The sequence below is a fragment of the Kwoniella europaea genome, chromosome 1 (assembly GCF_036810445.1).
Source record: "Kwoniella europaea PYCC6329 chromosome 1, complete sequence".
Taxonomy (NCBI): domain Eukaryota; kingdom Fungi; phylum Basidiomycota; class Tremellomycetes; order Tremellales; family Cryptococcaceae; genus Kwoniella; species Kwoniella europaea.
In genome coordinates, this window is record NC_089487.1 from 3,500,365 (window position 1) to 3,521,429 (window position 21,065).

The 21,065-nt window shown below is 45.0% G+C and overlaps 9 protein-coding genes across 9 annotated transcripts; 3 read left to right on the forward strand and 6 right to left on the reverse strand.

Annotated features, from left to right (window-relative positions):
• Positions 1-147: 147 nt before the first annotated feature.
• On the reverse strand, positions 148-4,694 carry V865_001321 (uncharacterized protein; the record flags this gene model as incomplete). Its single annotated transcript, XM_066225140.1, has 3 exons — positions 148-985; positions 1,064-3,573; positions 3,636-4,694. The coding sequence occupies 3 exons, from the start codon at positions 4,692-4,694 to the stop codon at positions 148-150; spliced, it is 4,407 nt and encodes a 1,468-aa protein (XP_066081237.1).
• Positions 4,695-6,949: 2,255 nt separating this feature from the next.
• On the reverse strand, positions 6,950-10,189 carry V865_001322 (uncharacterized protein; the record flags this gene model as incomplete). The annotated part of the gene is made up of 15 exons (XM_066225141.1): positions 6,950-7,054; positions 7,125-7,157; positions 7,234-7,282; positions 7,352-7,373; positions 7,430-7,459; positions 7,522-7,586; positions 7,646-7,690; positions 7,756-7,775; positions 7,865-8,014; positions 8,078-8,133; positions 8,188-8,415; positions 8,502-8,955; positions 9,019-9,360; positions 9,418-9,949; positions 10,011-10,189. The coding sequence occupies 15 exons, from the start codon at positions 10,187-10,189 to the stop codon at positions 6,950-6,952; spliced, it is 2,310 nt and encodes a 769-aa protein (XP_066081238.1).
• Positions 10,190-10,490: 301 nt separating this feature from the next.
• V865_001323 (uncharacterized protein) lies at positions 10,491-10,991 on the forward strand (the record flags this gene model as incomplete). Its single annotated transcript, XM_066225142.1, has 3 exons — positions 10,491-10,708; positions 10,774-10,854; positions 10,934-10,991. 3 exons carry the CDS (start codon positions 10,491-10,493, stop codon positions 10,989-10,991), a joined length of 357 nt encoding a protein of 118 aa, XP_066081239.1.
• A 353-nt stretch (positions 10,992-11,344) lies between these two features.
• Positions 11,345-12,254, reverse strand: V865_001324 (uncharacterized protein; the record flags this gene model as incomplete). The annotated part of the gene is made up of 6 exons (XM_066225143.1): positions 11,345-11,448; positions 11,560-11,696; positions 11,796-11,845; positions 11,926-11,976; positions 12,042-12,108; positions 12,172-12,254. The coding sequence occupies 6 exons, from the start codon at positions 12,252-12,254 to the stop codon at positions 11,345-11,347; spliced, it is 492 nt and encodes a 163-aa protein (XP_066081240.1).
• Positions 12,255-12,521: 267 nt separating this feature from the next.
• V865_001325 (uncharacterized protein) lies at positions 12,522-13,330 on the reverse strand (the record flags this gene model as incomplete). The annotated part of the gene is made up of 6 exons (XM_066225144.1): positions 12,522-12,625; positions 12,686-12,822; positions 12,892-12,941; positions 12,998-13,048; positions 13,106-13,146; positions 13,237-13,330. The coding sequence occupies 6 exons, from the start codon at positions 13,328-13,330 to the stop codon at positions 12,522-12,524; spliced, it is 477 nt and encodes a 158-aa protein (XP_066081241.1).
• Positions 13,331-13,948: 618 nt separating this feature from the next.
• On the reverse strand, positions 13,949-14,740 carry V865_001326 (uncharacterized protein; the record flags this gene model as incomplete). Its single annotated transcript, XM_066225145.1, has 5 exons — positions 13,949-14,040; positions 14,122-14,230; positions 14,316-14,444; positions 14,520-14,595; positions 14,670-14,740. 5 exons carry the CDS (start codon positions 14,738-14,740, stop codon positions 13,949-13,951), a joined length of 477 nt encoding a protein of 158 aa, XP_066081242.1.
• A 546-nt stretch (positions 14,741-15,286) lies between these two features.
• V865_001327 (uncharacterized protein) lies at positions 15,287-15,677 on the reverse strand (the record flags this gene model as incomplete). Its single annotated transcript, XM_066225146.1, has 2 exons — positions 15,287-15,428; positions 15,547-15,677. 2 exons carry the CDS (start codon positions 15,675-15,677, stop codon positions 15,287-15,289), a joined length of 273 nt encoding a protein of 90 aa, XP_066081243.1.
• A 2,886-nt stretch (positions 15,678-18,563) lies between these two features.
• Positions 18,564-19,278, forward strand: V865_001328 (uncharacterized protein; the record flags this gene model as incomplete). The annotated part of the gene is made up of 5 exons (XM_066225147.1): positions 18,564-18,654; positions 18,705-18,768; positions 18,834-19,054; positions 19,125-19,195; positions 19,261-19,278. 5 exons carry the CDS (start codon positions 18,564-18,566, stop codon positions 19,276-19,278), a joined length of 465 nt encoding a protein of 154 aa, XP_066081244.1.
• Positions 19,279-20,088: 810 nt separating this feature from the next.
• V865_001329 (uncharacterized protein) lies at positions 20,089-20,906 on the forward strand (the record flags this gene model as incomplete). Its single annotated transcript, XM_066225148.1, has 5 exons — positions 20,089-20,200; positions 20,254-20,323; positions 20,385-20,620; positions 20,691-20,812; positions 20,883-20,906. 5 exons carry the CDS (start codon positions 20,089-20,091, stop codon positions 20,904-20,906), a joined length of 564 nt encoding a protein of 187 aa, XP_066081245.1.
• Between the last annotated feature and the right edge of the window lie 159 nt (positions 20,907-21,065).

Consider the following 21,065-nt stretch of genomic DNA (forward strand, 5'->3'; position numbering starts at 1 on the left):
ATTCCTTGGCCGAATTTTTACCTTTCCCCGTTCCGATAACAATTGACAGTCACTACTAAAGTCAGAATATATCACAATGAAGACCCATGACAATCCGACTAATGTTGTACCTACCAGTCCAAACCTGATGCACGAACAACAATCACCTTATCCCTCAATACTCTTCCTTCCTATACCCCTTACTCTTTCCCTCTCATCAACCACGAACCCTCTTATTTTCTGTTCTAACCTAGCTAAATGCTCGTTCTCGCCAACTTCGTCTCTCCATTCAAGGACTTTACGCAACTTATCTCGATCATTGGAAGCACTCGTACTTGTACCCGTACAGGTGGGATCGATATCTTCTGATTGGAGGGTTTCCTCTCTGTCTAAGAGGGTATCTAATACTGCGGGATGATGGTGTTGATGAGAAGAGGCACGTTTACTACTGCTTGTGACAGTGGTATTGGTAGTGGGATAGTCGTTCGAGGAAATACCATTCTTTCCGACAGATTTGTTTCTTAAAGACGATCTCAAGGATAACCCAAATCCGGTCTTGGAATTGTTCGTCGAATGGCCCAAAGAAGGTTCGGGTCGTTTCGAGTTTGACCTAAGACCAAATATACTTGATGTAGCTGATACATTCCTACCCTTCATTGATCCTCTAATACCATTATTACTATTCGATTTTCGGGAATTATCTCGGAAGGAAGGATCGATCAATTCTTCCATAGTCTCCTCTTTAAAATTGGTAGCGTTCAAATCAAAAGTTTTGATTCGATCTTTATAACTTAATGGACTTGATATTGGTATTGGTTGACTAATCTGTCTGATATTCATTTTATCGCTCGTGTCTTCATGTTTTAATCTCGGTTTCGATTTCGATGTTGACTTTTTACCTTTAGTCAACTCGGCTATTGAGAAAGAAGATGGTAAACCTTTTCCTTGTAATCTACGTGTGGAAGTTGAAGGTTTTTCGAAATATGTGGAAGCGTTATTAGAGTAACTGTAAGATATCTCATAAATTAGCAAACGCAACGCAAACACAAAGAGCGGTAAGTAAATCAGGAAGTATCGACCTCACATGCTGGGAGCTGATCTCATACTTTCCTCTCGCCCCACCGATTCCAACATCCTACTTTTACCATTCTCCTTCACTTTCTCCCCTTCGTTCCAGTCTTGCATCATGACAGCTCTAAGGTTCAAACTACTTTCCAAACTTCCGTTCACCCCATTCCCAACTAACATACTTTCACCTATACCTCTCAATCCATCCGTTCCATTACTGATGGTTGAATCACGTATATTCGGTGCTGACAAAAGTTGATCGGGAATCGCTAATCTACTTTTAGATCCAGAAGATACCATCCTCGGCACAGCACCACCATCGGTTTTGTCATAGTTGGCGGGTTTGTGTAGACTCGATGAGTTAGATATGGATATACTAAGAGCTTCTTGCAATACTGATTCTCGCCATTTCTTATCTGCGTCTCTTCCCTTCTCTCTAGCCTCTTCCTCGTACTCTGGTGATAAAGCTCTATGTCTTCTTTTTGCTCCTTCAGAGTTTTGTGAAGCTTCAAGTGGACTTGATATTCGAAGTTTCAATTCTTCCTTAGATCTAGGTGACAATGATCTCTCTCTCTCGCTGTATACGCTATCTCGAGGTTGATGGTGATGCTGATGGTTGTTATGATCTTTATCAAATGCCTGTGAGAGGGACTTGGCGACAAATCCATCTTTACCAAATAATATCCTCAACGAATTACTTGCAGATAAGAATGGTGAAGATCTATTCGATCTTAAAGTTCGCGATTGCGATTGCGATGGTGTCTGACCTTTGTTTTCCATCGCCATTCCAGATGAAGGCGAGTTATACTGAGGTAGAGGTTCGATAGCATCAGATGGTGAACAAATTGAGAAAGCAGTCAAAGGTCGAGACCTAAATCTCATTGATGATGTAGATGATATCCGTTCCGTACCATAATTCTGCTGTTGATGTGTGTGCTGATCGATATTTTGCGAAATTCTTGAGAATCGTTTGGTAGTTGATCTCATGGAAGCTGATTTTAACAGACCTCCAAAAGACGTAGAACTTGAAGGTTCACATGGACCAAGCTGACCATTACCATTGTCATCCGCTTTGAAATTAACAGGAGCATAGGCTCTTTTCATGATACCTGGTCCAAGGGATTTACTGGATCTCAAGGAGGGTTTTCTACCCACTCCAACTCCACTTCCAACTCCCACTCCAATTTTGACAGCGACTGGCATTGGCGGTGAAGGTTTAGCATGTGAAGAAGGGATGTAAAATCTATTTTGAGCCAATAACAACGACCCTCGAGGTATTCTCTGGCTACCCGTTCCCGATCCAGTAGACCCAGCCGAAAGAGAGGGAGAACACTGATGTGAATGTTGATCTTCGGGACGGTGGCATTGATAAGGAGCTAAGAAAGCTTGTCTAGGTAATATACCTTGATTCTGTGGTGTAGGAGGTGTAATGACAGCTTCAATCATAGGACTTGAAAGTCTTCTTCCGGTCTCAGTCAGGTCTATGGCCTCTTCAAGTAAGGAATCAGGTAATGATACTGGTGTACCGACAGGAGAGAATCCCAATCCTACTGTCGAAGGAGCCAGGATCGATAACGAACCTTCACTTTCGTTGAAGGCTGGATGTAAAGGTCTTCCAACGATCCTTATCACTTTTTCGATCATAACGGTGTCGCTCCTGGAAGTGAGATGGTGGTTGTGTTCTAAGCTTGTAGGGGTGGAAGCGGGGAAGATGGAGGTTTCGGCTGATCGTGGAGAAGCGAGATCCATTTCTAACGTAGTTGAAGATCCTTCTAGATGTTGGGGATGATACCTACTTCCTAAATCGATTGATAATTCCCCTGTATACCCTTCGGAAGTACATTCCCCACCATACGGGATATATCCACCTTTCATGAGAGATGGTGAAGGTAATGGCGGTGCCTCATCTAATCCTCTGATAGATTTCGTTGTGGTTAGCGACTGTGATCTAGGTCGTGTTCTCCTTCCTGGTTCTTCTGAGCTGTCTTTCTTCCTTAGTGAGACAGATCGTTTGATCGATGCTATTCTACCTTCCAGTCCAGTATTAGTCCAATTGGTCCTCTGTTCGAGATCCTGTTGAGCTTTCAATTTAGCAGAATCATAAGCCCCTAGGCCCTTCCTCGTATCTCCCCTTGACATCGCAACGGACAAAGGGAAGATGGCACTGGTCCTTTTACTCCATCCTCCTTTTTTACTTTGGCTTCTTGACATGGAACTTGCACTAGATCCAGCAGGACTGTAATCGAAATGAGAATAAGAGGGACTAAGGATGACGACAGATAGGGATAGTGGATCTCCCAAGTCTGGCGCAGGAAGTAAGGGCGATTTCTGAGGATCAGCCGGTGGAGAAGGTGCAGGTCTAGGTGAAGTTAAGGATTGACTTCGTCTCCGTTGTTGGATGACGGTGATCGGTGGGATGTAGGGTTTCTGATTAGCACCTCTGACTTGGGTACGGGTAACATTCGTAGAGGTCTTGGTCTTGGTGCTTGGTGATGTTGGCTCAATAGGATCGTTCCCATGCGAAGGCTAGAGTCATGCATGAGTAAGCCACTTGGCACGTATTTCGAAGTTATAAATTGTTGACTCACTTTACTACCAATTTCCCATCCTCTCCTTTCACGTCTGTTTTCAATCTCCTTCAATATAACGCTTTCTCCCCTCTTCATTCCACTTCCACTCTTTACCACATTATCATGACTTTCCACCATTCCCACTCTACCTTTGCCACTCAGGTCATTCATACCAGGTTGCCGTCTCAGAGTACCCATCATGTCTGTCTCCGGCCCTACGTCGTAATATCCTTTCGAGTAATCTCTAGCTTCGTCAGAAAGTGATGGATAAGGTCTCGATATATCTGATTTTCTCACTCCTCCGATTGGTCCAGTGATCTTGGTGGGATTGGGTGAATTCTCTTTCTCCGCTGGGTGCTTTAGATTGGGAGTGGGGAGAGATCGTTTATTTTTCAGTCCCGGTACTTCACGATGCGATTGTTGATTTTCAGGAATGTTATGGTTCTTTCTATGCCTTACAGAGTTTCCTCTGGATAATGATTGCCCTCTCTTTAAGGGTTTACCATCACTTTGACTTTGACCACCTAAAATCTCCTGGGCTGTATTGGTGGGGGTTGAAGTAGAAAGATGGATGCCGTTCTTGGTATCAATACTAGGAAATAGGTAATGTATCGTACTAGTTGACGGGGAGGCCAATATGATCTTAGGTGTAACCACGCTATGATTCGAACCTGGTAAAGGTGATCCACCGGATGATAAAGCTGTTGAAGGTGGTCTTGATGAAGTTTGTAGCTGGATTGGAGCGGGTGAAGTAACTTGTGAACCGAAAGGGTCAATTTGCGAAGGTGATCCTGGTGTAGGACTATTGTTCTGTAACCCTGGTGCATATACTGCACGGTTACCTGGTGTCACGCTCACATTCACGTTCGCACGAACATCAGGATGATCCTGCTGATTAGACCTCGAAGTCAGTGCTGGAAATGGAGTTGATATCAACGAGATTTCACCAAAATGTTGATACTGCTGGTGAGGATGATGACTAGGTGTGGTAGGTGGTTGTGAGATTTGAATATGATTATGATGATTATTCGGACATTGGTGGAACAGAGTTGTGGACGATCTTTGAGATTTGACCATTTTGATGTTTCTCGTTTTTATTACGCACTGATCTGCCCTCGGTGTGTGTGTGTGTGTGTTTGATCGTGATGTTTCGGATGGACACTTAAGGCACTAACGACTAAAGGGGTGCAAGGATCGTCAATCAAACATCCTCCTCTCCTGGCGCATTCCTCCAAAGCATCAAAGTGCATCATTCATGCTATGCTTGATCCCCATGCTCGGCTGATTCAAGCAAAGTTCGGTGCAGTCCATGGACTCACGTAGGTCAAAGGTGGAATGATCACTCGATCTGAGCGAGAAAACGCCACTGATACACCGAGACGCCTCGAAATGAAATTCGGAAGTGTTGGATCAAATTTAGGGTCTATTTCTTGTTGAAGGGTAAATGAATGATAGGTTAAAGATGGTGGGAAGGTAATGAGACCCAGTCTTTCGATTGTTTGTCCCTTTTACATGTTTGGAGAGATGTGAAGTATCTAATGATTCATTCGCACATGCAATAGGCTGGTAAGCTTATCTTACTGGTATCTTCGGTCGAACGTTAAATTCAGCGGATCGAAACGCCACAATCGCCACCGGCATTTTGATTTGGGCTGAGAGGGACTAGGCTCGCCATTGAGCTGAGAACATCCCTCAAATCCTACATACTTCAAATCTGGTATGTCAGTTATGCATTGACCGCATTCGTTCCCCTTCATACCATACCAATTGGAAAGTCTTCCAAGAAACCCTACAGTTGATACGAACCTATTCCCTGGCGTGCCCTATTTTCCAGTGATGACAAGGACTTACTCATGAGTCTCCCAAGCTCCTGAGTGTGCAGTTAGATGCATCGGAGATGACGTCGATCGATGGTTCAGCAACTCCACCTCTGCAGCAAGTACATCAAATTATCAAGGAGTACTAATCAGTGAGTTCGTGAGCGGCGAGGAGTAGTAGCAATGTACAGAATCCATCATTACAGTCAGCCACAGTCGGACTTTGTCTACCTTTGAGAGCGGGCGATTGAGGGTGTTTCAGTACTTGGTCCGCTGCTAGAAAGGGGAAACCTGTCAGAAGAGGATGAATGAAGTGTCCTCTCTCTTGGCCTTTGTCAATATTGATTGCAAGGGACATACATATGTCCGACAGGACATATCTGTCCGTCCCTTACTAATGGTATAAAAAGCGGGCAAAGAACTTGAGAAAGGCTGGTGTTTGTTTCCCAAGCAATAACCTCTCAATCAAGTTGAGATTACCAAATACTGTCAACGACAGCACAACTCTACAGATTCAATATGGCTGAGACTTCAAGAGATTATACCGACAAGACGAGGTTTACATGCTATTGCGATTGTCAAACCAGCGCGAGGCACACGGGCACAGCCTGCAGTATAATGATAAGACCCTATAGAAACGTCGTTCCTCAAGAGGGAGATGTCTGTTCTTACTGTGTGAGCAATCTTATCCCTCGCTAACCCCCTTTCCCAATAGATCACATTATCAAAACATCAACTTATAATATCATTTCACATAGACCAAGGATCCCGAATGCGTGAAAGCCAGAACCGAGTCCTCTAGACTAGCGACAACGACATATTCTAGTGGGAACCAGTCAAATGCACAAGGATCTCTACCATCTTCTGCTGAAGCTCGTCAACCTCCCAGCTTACGATATCAGCCCGTATTGGACTCCTCAGGACGTTTTCTATATCACCGTACCGTGTATCTAGGTGCAGACTCTGACGTCCCAACTATGTCCAATGAGGAGGCCAAGGCTCTCTTATACAAGTATGGCAATAAGTGATCTCCAATGTGGTACTCTTTATACGATACCATTCCGAGAAGAACTGTTATCCGTATTTTACCACATTGAAATCTGCATGCAATTTGGATGAAGTTTCGAGACATGAACAAATCTAATCATATAGCTGTCATCGAATGTATCATACGATGAGTGAATGCCAATCTCATTAACCATTCTCATTCTCTTGCGGTTGTATGTGTAGGTAAAAAAGCCTTGCTTTCCTTCTACTAACAAGATTGAGTTGATGAATACTGCATCGCGCGTACAGACAATGACGGACGATCAGTACAGAGAATATTGCGCCTCTCTTTATGGTGATAATTCGTCGAGATAGTAAGAGTAAGCCCATGGAAACGGGTCATACTGAATCCGAATGCATAGTCAACTGTTTTTTCATCCCTTGTCCCTAAACACATGCATCTCGATCATTTGAAATTACATGACTATTCTGTCCGTTCCGAACGGTAAGCTGCCTTTTCGATAATGACTACGCTTGAATGATGAACTTTGGTCTCATAACGTCCTGCTCAGATACTTCGCTATCGTCATGAGCTGTGCCTACCCATTCCTGTAACCACTTGAACACCTCGTGCTATGACATATAAGTAGAATCAGCACCTGATGTCGTTGGAGGAATTGAGTGGGGACGATGATCGACTTACATGCCATTTGAGCGAGTTGTGTGGTTTGAGTACCTGTTATCAAAACAAGATATCAGCAACATGAAGTGGAAAGATCAAGATAAAGAACTCCATCTCAAAAATTGCTTACCCAATGATTCTCGTCAGGGAAGTATACAAATCTACTTGGAACACCTTGACTACATATAGTCCAGAGGTTCAGCATTGGGATCATCAGCGGATCATCGACAACCTCATCCATCACTTACGTTTGGAGAGCAGTAAAAGCACCTTTAAGAGGGGAGGTCAGTTGACGCTTCCAAAATATTCTAACATCAATCACTCACCCAGGCCTTGAGAATTCTCCAAGCGATAGTCTATCAAAAGCGTGAGTCAAGCGCGACTCTTTCGTAATGTCTCAGCGTACATAGCAACTCACCTTTACCTCCTTGGATGACTAATTCAGGTGTCGTCCATTCGACAGCATGGTTGACCGGACTCCACCTGGATGAGTTGCAATGTCAACAAATGCCTACCGAAAAACCCATTCTGAGCTCACTTACCTCTCGTAGTTAGCGCGATATGTTAAGGGCGTACCAGCGAAATCCCTATCATCACTGGTATCAGCTTCCCCATCAATAGATATCTCCAAGATCCTGATCATGTGACCTACTGGGTAGGGAACCAGACCTCCTGTTTGTCCGCTCGTTGTCGTTAGCCTTGCTTCTCACACATAGGATGATTCCGGTAGAATGTTGAGAGACGAAAAGAGAAGAACTCACCTCAGTCGAGAAATAAGTAGTAACAGTATCAAATACACCATCGTGGCATACAAGTGCTTTAAATCCAAAATGATCGTTATGGCCGTTAATCCAATTTATCATATATCCACCGTAGGAAGCACCAAGAGCGGCGGTACGATCGGAATCGATCTATCAAACAACAGTAAAGTTAGCTTGTTGCTCCCAGTAGCAGGCCGTGACATAGCTGCTCACCTCGGGGTACTTCGCTAAAGCAGCTTGATATCCTGCTAAAAGATCTTTAAATGGTTCTGCAAACACTATGTCAGCCGGTGATGCAGAACCATATTCGGAAGCTAACTCACTTCCTCCCCAATCGCCTTGTATCGCATCGGTAAAGTCCTGCCCGTAGCCTGTAGATCCAGTAGGATTGATAGCGATCACAAAGTACCCTTGAGAAGCAAATACAGCGGGGTTCCATCGAGTAGACCATGAGTCTTCCCATGCACCTTGAGGGCCACCACTGAGAATAGTATCGATAGTATCGTCAGCTACTCTGCATTTCACAAAACGCACAACGGGCAGCAGACTTACTGGATCAAGAAAGCTGTCAGATATTATCATCCATGTTCAGCTTTTACAACTTGAGGCCATCCGAGTTGAGAACAAGCTGACTCACCCAACGGCCAGGTCCTCTTCTGTCCTTCCTCCCATCCTCTAGGTTTCACTGCCCATCCCATCACCTCTTTCCCTTCGGCACCTTCGAACCAGAATTCTTCTCCTTCCAGACCCTCCAGTCTATCTTTGATGAACCTCGCTGACCATGCTGTGAGCCTTCTTAGGGAATCATGAGGTAATTTATCACCATCTTTATCCCTTCCATCCGATGCGAATCCCAAGGGTTTTCCGTGCTTCTTCTTGGGATCGGGGAGGGTGAGGATGAAATCGTCCGACGGAGAGGTCAGCGATTGTTGAGATAATAGAATTGTTCTCTCTGTTAAAGGGGTGATGGAAGTGGTTGATCCATTGAAGTATAGCGGAGTAGGGAGATGATCAGGATGTGTAAGATGATAAGGAAGGATACGACCGTGATGCTCTGCAGTGAAGTATAGAGAGTTGGAGTCGAGCGACCACTGGATACAGGATCATATCAATTAGCTACTTGTCGTGCTGCCTTCGTGTTCGGCCTTACTCACAGTCAGACTGCTAGGACTCCTATCCCAATCTTCCGTCCACCTCTTAATGCCCTTACCTTCCTCATGAACGACAATCACCCTCTTATCACTCTCGTACCCATCCTTCTTCATCTCCAACCAAGCTAATTTCTTCCCATCAGGAGAGAAAGTGAGAGCGCTGATGGCACCGTGTGAATGAGGGGTCAGATGTTTGGGTGACGAATAAGAGGTATGACCCGGTAATGGCAAAAGGTATATATCCTCTCTTGTATGCGTTGCGTAGTTCAGATGAGGAGTCTTGATGGATGCTGCGATAGTGTTGGAAGTGAGTGTGAATGATGAGATCGGATCCATTTGAGAGTACTATAAAACAAATCAGCTGCAATCCTTTTGATGTTTAAAACGGATTAAGCAGCTCACCAGTCCAGTGTCTTTCAGGAGATTGACGAACTTCTCTCCCTTTTCATGATGATCTGCTTGCCAGACCCCAGATTCGTGACTGAGCTTGATCGCACCCAAAGTCCATACTTTGCCTGGTACCCTCCATTCATCCCAATGTCTTACGAACAATTCGTCATATACCCAAGCTGAATCACTTCGCTCTTCCCATGATTTGTCATACTTAGAGGTCTGATTTAAGTCACCAGATTCTTTCCATACCTGACCTGAGAAAGCTAACGAACCGCTCTTGGGTTCAAATTGGAGTCCAGTGGGATTAACACCTTCTGGGAAAGTCAAGATCTCCTTGGGGGACGAAGCAGGCGTCGTAGGTGGTTTCGTGATATTGTATTCGATCGAGAACGAATATAGACAAGATCCGTTTAGATAAGCTAAGTTGGCATGGTCCAGCCATAGAAATTGCGAGGCTTGGGCGGAGCTGGTGTTGAATAAGGATAAAGGAGGAAGGGTATGAGTGGTGTTAAGGGATAGGAGGTAGACTGAACGATGGATTCTATTTGACGTAGACACGAGATATCAGCTTGGCTATCTCGGCGGGAGGTGAACCAGCTCACTTATCATCTTCTGGGTCCCACTGATCCACCACTGATACGGCGTGAGCACCATCGGGCGAAGCGATAGCAGGATGCGGTCGAGGAGTCGAGAGCATATCTTTCGGCGTGTAGACATCTTGCAGCTCCTTGGACTGGGCGAGACCCATCAGGCCCAGAAGGGACAGAAGAGCGTACTTCATTTTCTTGTGCTTGCTTCTCGGGTAACTCCTAGTGAAGCTGTGGGTCAGACTCACTCATTGGTATCCATCCATTCATCCATCTCACTGACCTCACGACCATTCATTCCCCAACAGACAGCTTGCGTCATATCACATCGTATCCGGTGACATCATCACTTACTGCAACTACCTCGCGGTGGACGCCGACGACATCCTTCTGGCGGCCTACAGAGGACTACACTAAAGTATTGACTGGAAAAACAACAATAAAAGCTCTCATGCATCGTTATTTCATCTTTCCAACACATGATATCATGTCATAATGTCACTAGCCCCTCGTCAACTGCCCTCACCTGCACCTACACCAGGATCAAGTATGCTCCCACAGCCCTCGACCAGCGATGCCGAACCGATAGATCAAGCATCTCTGAGAGCAGAGTTGGAAGTTCAGTTGTTGAAATTATCGCAAGACTTGTACGAGCTTGAGATATGCGCAGGGGATGTAGGACAGGGTATGGAAGATGCGGTACCAAACTACCTGTAAGCTAACGCCCAATCTTCTTCACCGAAAGGCTACAGCTGATACCATTTATTTACGACTGAAGGATGAAAGTGAACCAGGGATTTATCAATCTCGAGAGGATAGCTGGACAGTTGGGTGAAAGCGTACCGCATCAAATAGTGGAGTGAGTATATACGCTTGATTTCAGCTTATCTGGGGCTTTTATCTGGCGTGCTAGCTGACAATGATGCGGGACATATCAGACACATAGATAGGTATAAAAGGTGGTCTCGATCCCCATGTGAACGAGGAATTTCCTGAAAGGAAGGAAACATTATCGAAAGTGGAGAGAAATATGAATAACCGAATCGCAGAAGGAGAAGAATGAAAGTTGAAGTAAAGGAGAAGGAAGGGTCCCTTTTTTGTCGTTGATTGTGTAAAATATACCTTGCATCAGCATATACCCTGTCTACCAATTCCAATATATCGCGTATAAACATCTATTGATTTCTACCATATATCTATAAAACGTCTATACGCGATATACCCATGGCAAGTGTTGACATGGGCACTGTTGTCCCATTCATTCCACTGCTATCATCACACTTCCAGTTCTGCATTTCCATATCACAAGCTCAATTATCCCCACTGGTGGTGGTATTTGATGCTTTGATCTACCAAGGTACAGCGGAGTACTTCTTAGCAGCCTTGATAATCAAGGCAAAACAAGAATAGATTCCTACACCAAATAAAGTTGAACGGATAAATGATTTTTTACCTAAATCACATAAAGAACAGTCATTCATTAGACTTGTATCACGATCATCTCATTTCAGATCATTCTCATTCAAGCTGAGGATTTTTGTTTTTGCGGGATGAAGGAACTTACGATCTTCGATAAAGATATAAGCCAAAGTATAAGCTATCCTACTAACTACCCAAATTGAGGCGTGGAAATGCAGTGAGGAAGAATCTACGTGTGCGGCATTGGCTGCTACCAGGGCTGCAGCAAAGAGAGGTAGGTTCCTGCATATCAGACGAGAGGTCAGCCTCTTGATGGTGTATTGTAGCAAGGTCTGAGCATGAAGTGATGGAATGAATAGGTAAGATGTGGATTAAACTCACGTGTGGGTGTTGTTTTCAGCAGCTATAGCTCGCTTAATTCTTCCTTTTAACTATCCACAAGTCCACATCAGTGCCCATATTCTTGCAAGGACCACTACCAGGCTTGCTCGCATGGCATGGAGTAGCTCACCTGCTGAGGGATAGGTTTCGAATCGATATTCGCCCAACTATCTTTCGGGTTCTATTCGGTCAATTGTCGCCTTCGATCAGTAATATGATCAAGTGCACGGAGAAACCATTACATACCGCGTTATCAAAGGTACCTCTAGAAGCTTTATTGGCTATAGGTGCAGCCCACCACAACGGCACCATCCTATTAGAATCCACTCATTAGCTCCACCCGTCCACTGATGAAGGTGGAGATGCTAGGACTTACGCAACGACCCATCCTACTGGAATAGCATAGAGGGAATAGTTGTATTGAAGACCTGGAGTGGAAGCTAAGTAGGCGTATGACATTTTGTGAGGGGAAAAACGCTCGTAGACGAGGGAAGTGGAAAGATACAACTGGAAGAGATGGTATATAACAGCAGCAGAGTTGGTACAGTACTGTGCGGTGTCCCATTTCGGAACGCCAAGCCGAAGTAGGGTCACTCCCGAGAAATTCGGAGTGTGCCACCCATTTACGATTGCTACCAGCGAGCGATACCAATGAGCTGAACAGCAACAGTATCTACATCATGCATGCAGAACACCGCCTCGGTACTCGAATCCTCTATATACTTTCTACCAAGGTAATGACTTGTATTTCAAAGCCGCTTTGACATACAGAGTGAGACATGATCCAACACCTGTCCAATAGAAGATACTTCGGAACCATGAATAGCTCTCTGAGGGGCAATACAAAACCGCATCATCAGCGTGGACCAAAGCAGATGCGAGTGACGTACCTTCTTCGATGAGGATATAAGCCAGATTATATGCTACTCTGCTAACCAGGAATCCAGCCGAGTACAAATGCAGAGAAGCGGAGTCGACATGGGAAGCGTTGGCCGCTGCTAACCCAGCTGCAAACAGAGGGAGATTACTAAATTAAGGAGGTCAATATATGTATGTACAAATGGAATGAGATGGCTCAGAGATAGGTAGAACTCACACGTGAGTATTGTTATTGGCTGCAACAGCACGTTTGATCCTTCTTTTAAGCTAACAGAATCAATCCATCAGCTATCCTTAGATCGTGAGTAGAAAATATAATTCACCTGCTGGGATATAGGTGCCGAGTCTAGGTTGTTCCAACTTTCACCGGGGTTCTACATGGAGTGAACAGTAAGTGATTATATGATAAGTCATTGAGAAGAGGTACATACTGCATTTTGGTATGTACCAGGAGCAGCGGAATTAGCTGCACCTATAGCGTATCACAGAGGAGCCATACTATCCCGTACCCGGCCAAGTCAGCTTCAATTATAACATATTATCAGATCAGGAAACGAGGTACTGAAGACTAACCCCACTACCCATCCTGCGGGTACGCTGAATAAAGAGTAATTGAACTTCAATCCCGGTGCAGAAGCTAGATAAGCGTATGACATCTTGCTTGTGGTGAAGTATGGCTTTGGTGTGGAAAGATTGATGATGATGACAGCGTAGGATTAGCTATGCGTGGGTGGTTTAGTATCGTATTCTCCCGTATAACAATGTTGTTGATGGGGTAAAGAAACAGATGACATCTTGACAGCATGTGCAATAATCGGGAAAGCTGTATACGATAGGCACCTTAATGTGATATCGTCATATCCCGAGGAAAATACCGTAAAGCATCATGAATACAGGTGAAACTAATGCTCGCATCATGGTTTTGAAGCGAATATCCTGCATTACTATACGTTCATGACAAATTAGGCAAACCCATAACCCTTGGCGTCCTATGGATGGATGTGGACGAGAACATAGCATCACTTCCATTAAAGATCCAAGGAATAATTCTCCTCCTTTACCAATCAGCGCACCGAGCCTTGTCCAGCGCAAATTATCCGTTCACCTTGTTGATGGAAAAGAAATCAAAAACGGATGTGACCAGATGCATGTCTCTACCATTTCTATCTTTCTAAGTGATCTACACTTCCTATACCCAGTCATCTCTTCAACCCATTCTCAATGATTTACAGCCAATTACATCTTCGCCTCCTAAAGTTCCCATGTGACTGCAATTAGAACAACTTGTTGCCAGCTCTGACGAAAAGGGACATCCAAGTGGCCACACCAGTTAGGAAAGTTGCTGATCGCAAGTTGGCGGAAAGTTCTATGTACCACAGCATATCAGGTCATGTCAGCACTTCTATATATGTTTCAATCGTGAGTATGCTGAAGAAGGGGAACGTACCAGAGGTATTGGTGATGTAGATGAAACTATATACTACTCTAGAAAGTATATACACTGCTGCTGTAGTATTCAAGATTGAGGGAGATAGTCTAGCGAAGTTACCAGCGAGCTATTACCATACAGCAGATGAATGACATTAGCGGTCTATCCTGACTGACCGGACGAAGTGTTTTAGGGGAAGATGTGAGACTCACGATGGCAGCAGCGAACAAGGGCAAATTCTGTAAACTATTTTGCTGGGCAGCTTCGGCTCTTAAATATTTACCTTGTGAAGCAGGTGAGAGTTTGGCTTCTTTGATATTGGCGATATTCTTCTTGGGTGCCTGCGAATAAAAGAACCCAGACATCAGCCAAATCCTCATGTTTATGGAGAAGATGACGAGCAGACGATAACTTACTGTATTGTCCCACTTAGGTGAGCCAACAGCTTTTTCAGAATTGTACAGCGCTATAGCGTAGAAATGGGGTGCGACGCTATATCAACAATTCTACTATCAGCTTCCTCTCCTCCACTAGTACGCGTGAAATAGGAGTATACATGTACGTACGCTACGGCCCAAGCTACAGGAACGGCGTAGAGGGAATAATTGTTGGTGAGATTAAGTCCGATAAATGACATGTTGTTCGAAAGTGACTTCGTACGTAGCGATTAAGTGTAAGTGTGATTGTAAGAAGCGTTGTAGAGAAAAGAGCGGTCAATGAAGGGAGAAATGACATGCATCCAGAAATCATGAATGTTATGTATACCTTCTACTTGTAACCCATTGAAATCGAATTGTTTGTTCGATTGCCCTCAACACTCCTGAAATTTCGGTGAATGCGTGACTGACGTCAGTCGATCTTAGATGATTCGTGTAAGATTCAAAACCCGATGATCGACCGGCACGGATTCAAAGGTGACATACTCCACATCCGGCATCCCGATTCTAAGAACTGAATAAAGCAAGTATGCAATCTTGAAACACGGTGAAGTTTATACTTTGCATACGCGCTTTTTTCGTGCTACAACGTACAAGGTCACATTAACAGCAATGGGTTTCGCTTAAGCCCCCTCGCACAATCTCAAATGGATTGGATCCTCGATGGAGCCACCGAATTCTCAAGATGGTATGTGCCTTGTTGCTTTGACGTCTAAGAAGCGACAACAAGGATAAGCGGACTACAATTAGCCTTTGCCTTTGAACCAGATATCCGAGATCGTTAACAACTCATTCTGTGATTTGAGACTTGAAGCTATATACTTGTAACAGCCCGTCCACATTTCCGAGACGGTGCCTATGGCACTTTCGACTCTTGCAAAATGTGGCCTGTGGTCAGCAAATGATCGTCAGACTCCAGTTCCCCCTTGGCCCCAGCATTCCAAGCAATCCATATCGTCCAGAGTATGTTTAGACTTGCGGTATACTTCGGAAGATCAACGCTCACAAAGTAGCTGAGACTATTTCCTCAAATCCATCACTACTACCAGAAGAAGGGATGTTATCATCATTGGGGAAGAAATCGATTGCATCATCGTCGAGGGCAAGTGTGAAGCGTTCGTACTTGGGTGAGACCATGACGATTGCGTGATGGGTGGTCGATGTGGAAAGGTGGACAGGGGGTGAATGGTGAGTCGAATAAGTTATTGGGATACAGTATCTCGTTTCTCACATCTTAATATACAAGGTATATATGCACATGCATCTGTACGTCGACTAGATTGTTACTCTCATTACATACCCCTTGAGAGTACGTATCAATTAGGAGAAATTAACACCTAAAGGACCCCTTTCGTACCCTCAAGTTCAAAGAAAGTCCCCTGGACCACTGTACCCGATCCTCATCATCCTAGCATCTTGCCAATTGAAGGATCACCAACTTGTATCGGTAGCAATACATCTATTGACCTCGGATGGATTACTGATTCATGCCTTTCAGCCTTATTCCACCTTCTCATCAACTCCCGTCTTCCCAGCTTTCTCCGCCAACAGCCCATGTTCATATTCTTCTACCTTTTTCTCCTTCCTCGATCGATGAATCAGGTAACATTCTCGGAAAGACAGTGCAACAAGAGTGAACAGGATGAGGGCAAGAGTACCAAGCGTCACTTGACGAGATCAACAGGAAGTTGATCAGCATCGTTCCATAGCGTACGCAGCACTTACGCTCGATTATCAGCATTAGCCATCCTTCTAGACATACTGATCCGTCTATTGGAAGTGTTACCCCTGGTATATTCTCCAACATCGTCGATGATAAAATATGATCAATCACTAGACCCCCCGACACCAATGTAATGTTAAGAAACCGATTTGGATGAGCTACGATATAGAAAAGCCACCGCTCCTGAAACACCAGGCTACGACTGATCACTCTTTTGTCAGACACTTCCTTTTAAGTCAATGTACGTCAAACATACATACAGTGGCAGTAATCCAGACACTCGATCAGGCATTGCACAGTGGAGAGACGGTGTCTTGAAGCCGCGTGAAGCACCATCGCTGGCTGTGGCCTACTGCACATGAAAATCACCTTCCTCGCTCGAAACAACGTCGTGTTCCACCTGAGCTCTCGCTGGAGACGACCGCATACATGCATGAATATGAGGCCCCCAGCGTTATTCTTTCCTCTTTCTCCGCCTTCTTTTCATCTTCTTCTTTGCCAACTTCCAAGATAATTTACTCTTTCTCACCAGTGCGATACCCCCCTCCTGATCTGCCGAATGCCGCTTACTTCGGAGCAACATGAATACTATGAAGATCGTTATCTCAGATATGATCAGGATGATCACCCACTCTGTATATATCCACATTAGCGTCATCCACTTGATCTCATTCAGACTTGATCCTGTTGACTTACTGATAATGGTATCCCAGGTTACAGAGGTTATACATGTATGTCCATTTGTCGTCTCGATACCGTTCTCAGGTGAATTAAGATACTCAGACATCCTGGCTTTTTTTCTTGCTGGTTAAACACCAATGATATTCACTGGAGATGAGGCTGCATACAGTGATCAAGGCAGACCATTGTGAGAACATAAAACAACGGCTAGTATCGAGAGTTTGTTGATCCTGAAAGGAGTGACAATCCACTTGGTGCCACCCTACTTCATCCCGCCATCCCTTCACGGTATTTGTCCACCATAGGAGCTGTCGTATCAGATTGTCTTACCAGGTTTTGACTTCAGGCCACATCAATGCCGCCACGCCACTGATGACTTCCCTTTCAAGGGCCAGGAGGGTATGGCCTCGCTCGCTGAAATCCGTGCTATGATCCCTTATGGCCGCTTCGAATTATAACGGTGGATTATCCGTCTCGGTGACCGAGACAACGCATACAGGCTGTTCTGAGCAGTGCGTTCCAGAACATTGGACATCGGACAAGTTTTGGAAAGGAAGTCAAGTTGGTTGACAACTTTGGGCGCTCACGCAAGCAACGATACACCTCCTCATTTGTCTGTTCCACTCAATCAAGTCAGCCGCTGACAGAATGGCAAGAGGTCAATGCTCCTTCTAGACTTCCTGGGTATTCCGCCTCCGGTCCAGAATACACATCGACTACTGCAATTGTGTGTCAGGCACCGGATCGGAAGAGCACCTTTCGATCACTGGGAACAATTACTAAGCATATTCCCCACCGTATGTTCCTCGTTGAAAGTCGAACAATAAGAAGATGTAAGTGTTTCCGGGGATCTAACTTGATGCGTACATAACAACAGCGCCGCGTCAATATACCTCTCCAGACGTTTTATTCACATGAACAAATCACTTGTCCCTCACATCGCGATCAGATACTCGGTGATGAAGTTTCGAGCCTCTTGTCTCCACTCAATCAAGTCAGCCGCTGACAGAATGGCAAGAGGTCAATGCTCCTTCTAGACTTCCTGGGTATTCCGCCTCCGGTCCAGAATACACATCGACTACTGCAATAGGCACCGGATCGGAAGAGCACCTTTCGATCACTGGGAACAATTACTAAGCATATTCCCCACCGTATGTTCCTCGTTGAAAGTCGAACAATAAGAAGATGTAAGTGTTTCCGGGGATCTAACTTGATGCGTACATAACAACAGCGCCGCGGCACCAAATAGCCTCTCCAGACGTTTTATTCACATGAACAAATCACTTGTCCCTCACACATCGCGATCAGATACTCGGTGATGAAGTTTCGAGCCTCGACTGAGTCCTCAGTACAGTACATCCCACACCTCCCTTCGATCGAAGGCTCAAAGGGAGCACTGCGCGTACCTCAATCAATCTCCCTTACCTCCTTGACTTCGTTTGTATCATCGCTCTTCCGCTACATTACGATGGGTCCATTTCATCAGCTGACAGATCCGCAATAACCGGGACGTGAACGTTGGGTGTCAGCATGCAAAAGGAAACATATAAAAGCCATTGATTCTCGGTCGTAAGACCCCAACCTACTCATCTTCATTCCACATAACACTTTCTGTGAAAATGTTGGCCGGTGTTCTACTTACTATCCTTCCTATCCTCGGGCTCGCCTCAGCTTCCGCTGTTCCTCGAGCAGTCACCGGTACCATCCACCGTGAGTACCTCCATCTGCCTACAGCCATGAGGACGCTGACATCTTTTTAGCTGCCAGCAACAGCGACCTGTGTATCACTGCTTCAAGCGCAACGGCCGGTGCCAGTGTAGGCTTGTATGTTGGCTCTTCTTGCCGTCTCTATTGGTGTGTGATTTGAAGCTTACCTTCCGTACAAATAGCGAGGCATGTGGTTCGAATCCTTCTCTTGAAGCTTTCAACGTCACCTCATCCTCTACTTGGGACAAGGTTAGAATCGCCCTCAAATCTAACCCTTCTCTCTGCTTGGATGGAGGTAGTAGAGCTCAGGGCGGAGATGTGTTGACTCTCGGTACCTGCGGTGCTAATACCAACGGTCAACTGATCAGCAAATCCACCGATGGGTTCCTCTCTTTCCAAAATGGTGAGTCATCTCCCCGTTCTCGATGAGCAAGACAGGGAATGAGTGAGCTGGTTGGTATGAATCATCACAGCGTACTGCTTCCACAAGAAGAGTCACTCTGAATTAGACATTCAAACTTGTTGGACAATGGATGATCCCCTTGTAAGTACCAGAGACAGTTCGCTAGGACCACGACAAAGCTGACCTGACGCTTGCTCTGAAGTCAGAAATTCACCGTATCCTAAATAGTCAAACGAAGTACGTCGAAAAAGATCAGTTCATAGGCAGCCGGAATGTTTATATTCCAATTCTATGTATTGTATATGCATGCAACTGTCAATCTGTGTGGACTCGCTTCGTTGGTGCGTGCGGGAAGGATACTGCATGCCAAGCAAATCGTATCCTGAAAGAACGATCGAGCCACTGACGTGAGGATCCGAACATTCTGCCCCCAGGCTTTTTGCGGGAGGATTGCGTACAAATCAACATAACATCAGTAGCAGGGGACTGCTTGTGGCGTATCGAAAGATCAGCCCTTATCCTCTTGCGGTGTCATATGTACGAAACATCTCCATCCATCTGTAAGCTGTGAAGTTTCGAGTTGCTGTCTTATGTGAGATAGCTTTCCTTTGGGTGCTTGACCCAGAGCTGCTCAAGACAAAGCAGATGGTAGAAAAGAGGCAGTTAGTACCTTTGAGGGAACACTTCGTTGTCACAGCTACTTTTCACGATGTTACAACCACTACAATCGATCTTTTCATTTGAATGTACCCTGTCCTACCTTTATATGCTCAAATTATATCTTGGCGATAATGTAATACCTCAGACTATCGCCAACATATATAAATAGTAAATCCTTCCAGGATCGATGCTCTCTTTCTCTCTCCATTAATAAGACAGTCGTATAAAAGCCAATTAGTGTGCACAAAATTAGAAATAGAAATAAACCAGTCATTCTATCAATAACTTACATTCATAATAATATAGTCACACCGACAGTCATTCTCTAAACGACAAAACTTCACAAAAAAAACAAAAAAAACGCATATACGAGAATGTTGTTCGTCAAAACTCTCTTCGCCATTCTCCCCTTGATCGCTTCTGTTAGCGCCGTTGCCAAACCTCTTAGATTTGCCGAAAGGCAAGAAGGAGCTTCTAAACTTCAACGTGAGTCGACTTCGCGTCGTCACATGTACCATAAGCTGACACATTATTTCCAGCCGCCAGCGAAGATAACCTTTGTGTTACTGTCATGCGTGGTGGAGCCGTCGTAGGGGCTCCTATCCAGATGTATGTCATACTCGAATATCACCTCTAATTCATTCAGTTCAGCACTGATTTAACATCGCAGCTCCACATGTTTCGACGATTCCGACCCATACGCGCACCTGCAAAGATTTACATGTTCCGAAGAAGATCAAGGAGGTTTCTTGTCTATTGCTCTGGAGTGCAATCCGAATCTCTGTATCGATAGGGGAAGCGATGATTCCGATGACGGAAGCGGTCTGCAGCTCCAGGAATGTACGGGCGGTACCACCTCAGCTCAAAATTGGAAACATGTCGACCAACAGATCATTTCTTACTTCGGTAAGTAACCGCCTTTGAGCCATACTTCAGAGTCTGATTGTAACTGATGTTGATCATCGTTGTATGGTAGATGGCAATCAGAAATGCTTGGATGTTCAAGAAGGGTCCGAACATCATCAAGGCGCAGACGAACCTTACGCCAGTGAGAAGTCTTTGCAGACTTGGCCTTGTTTCGAGGGTAATACCAATCAGGTAAGTTGAGTTTCTCGTAAACAACGATGCGCTGACAGATTGCTGACGTTGTTTGGTACTTTTATCATAGATGTGGAAATTTAGTGAAGCTTAACTAGTGTCGCGATGTTACATCTTCTATGCACATGTGTTCATTCCCTTCATGTACCTTAGTCTGCCGTGTTGAAAGAGCGGGATGTTGCTCCTGCGTCTTCATTTTCTGGGGGGTTGCATTTGCGGAGATGATACAGCTGCACTTCTGTTTACCCCTTGT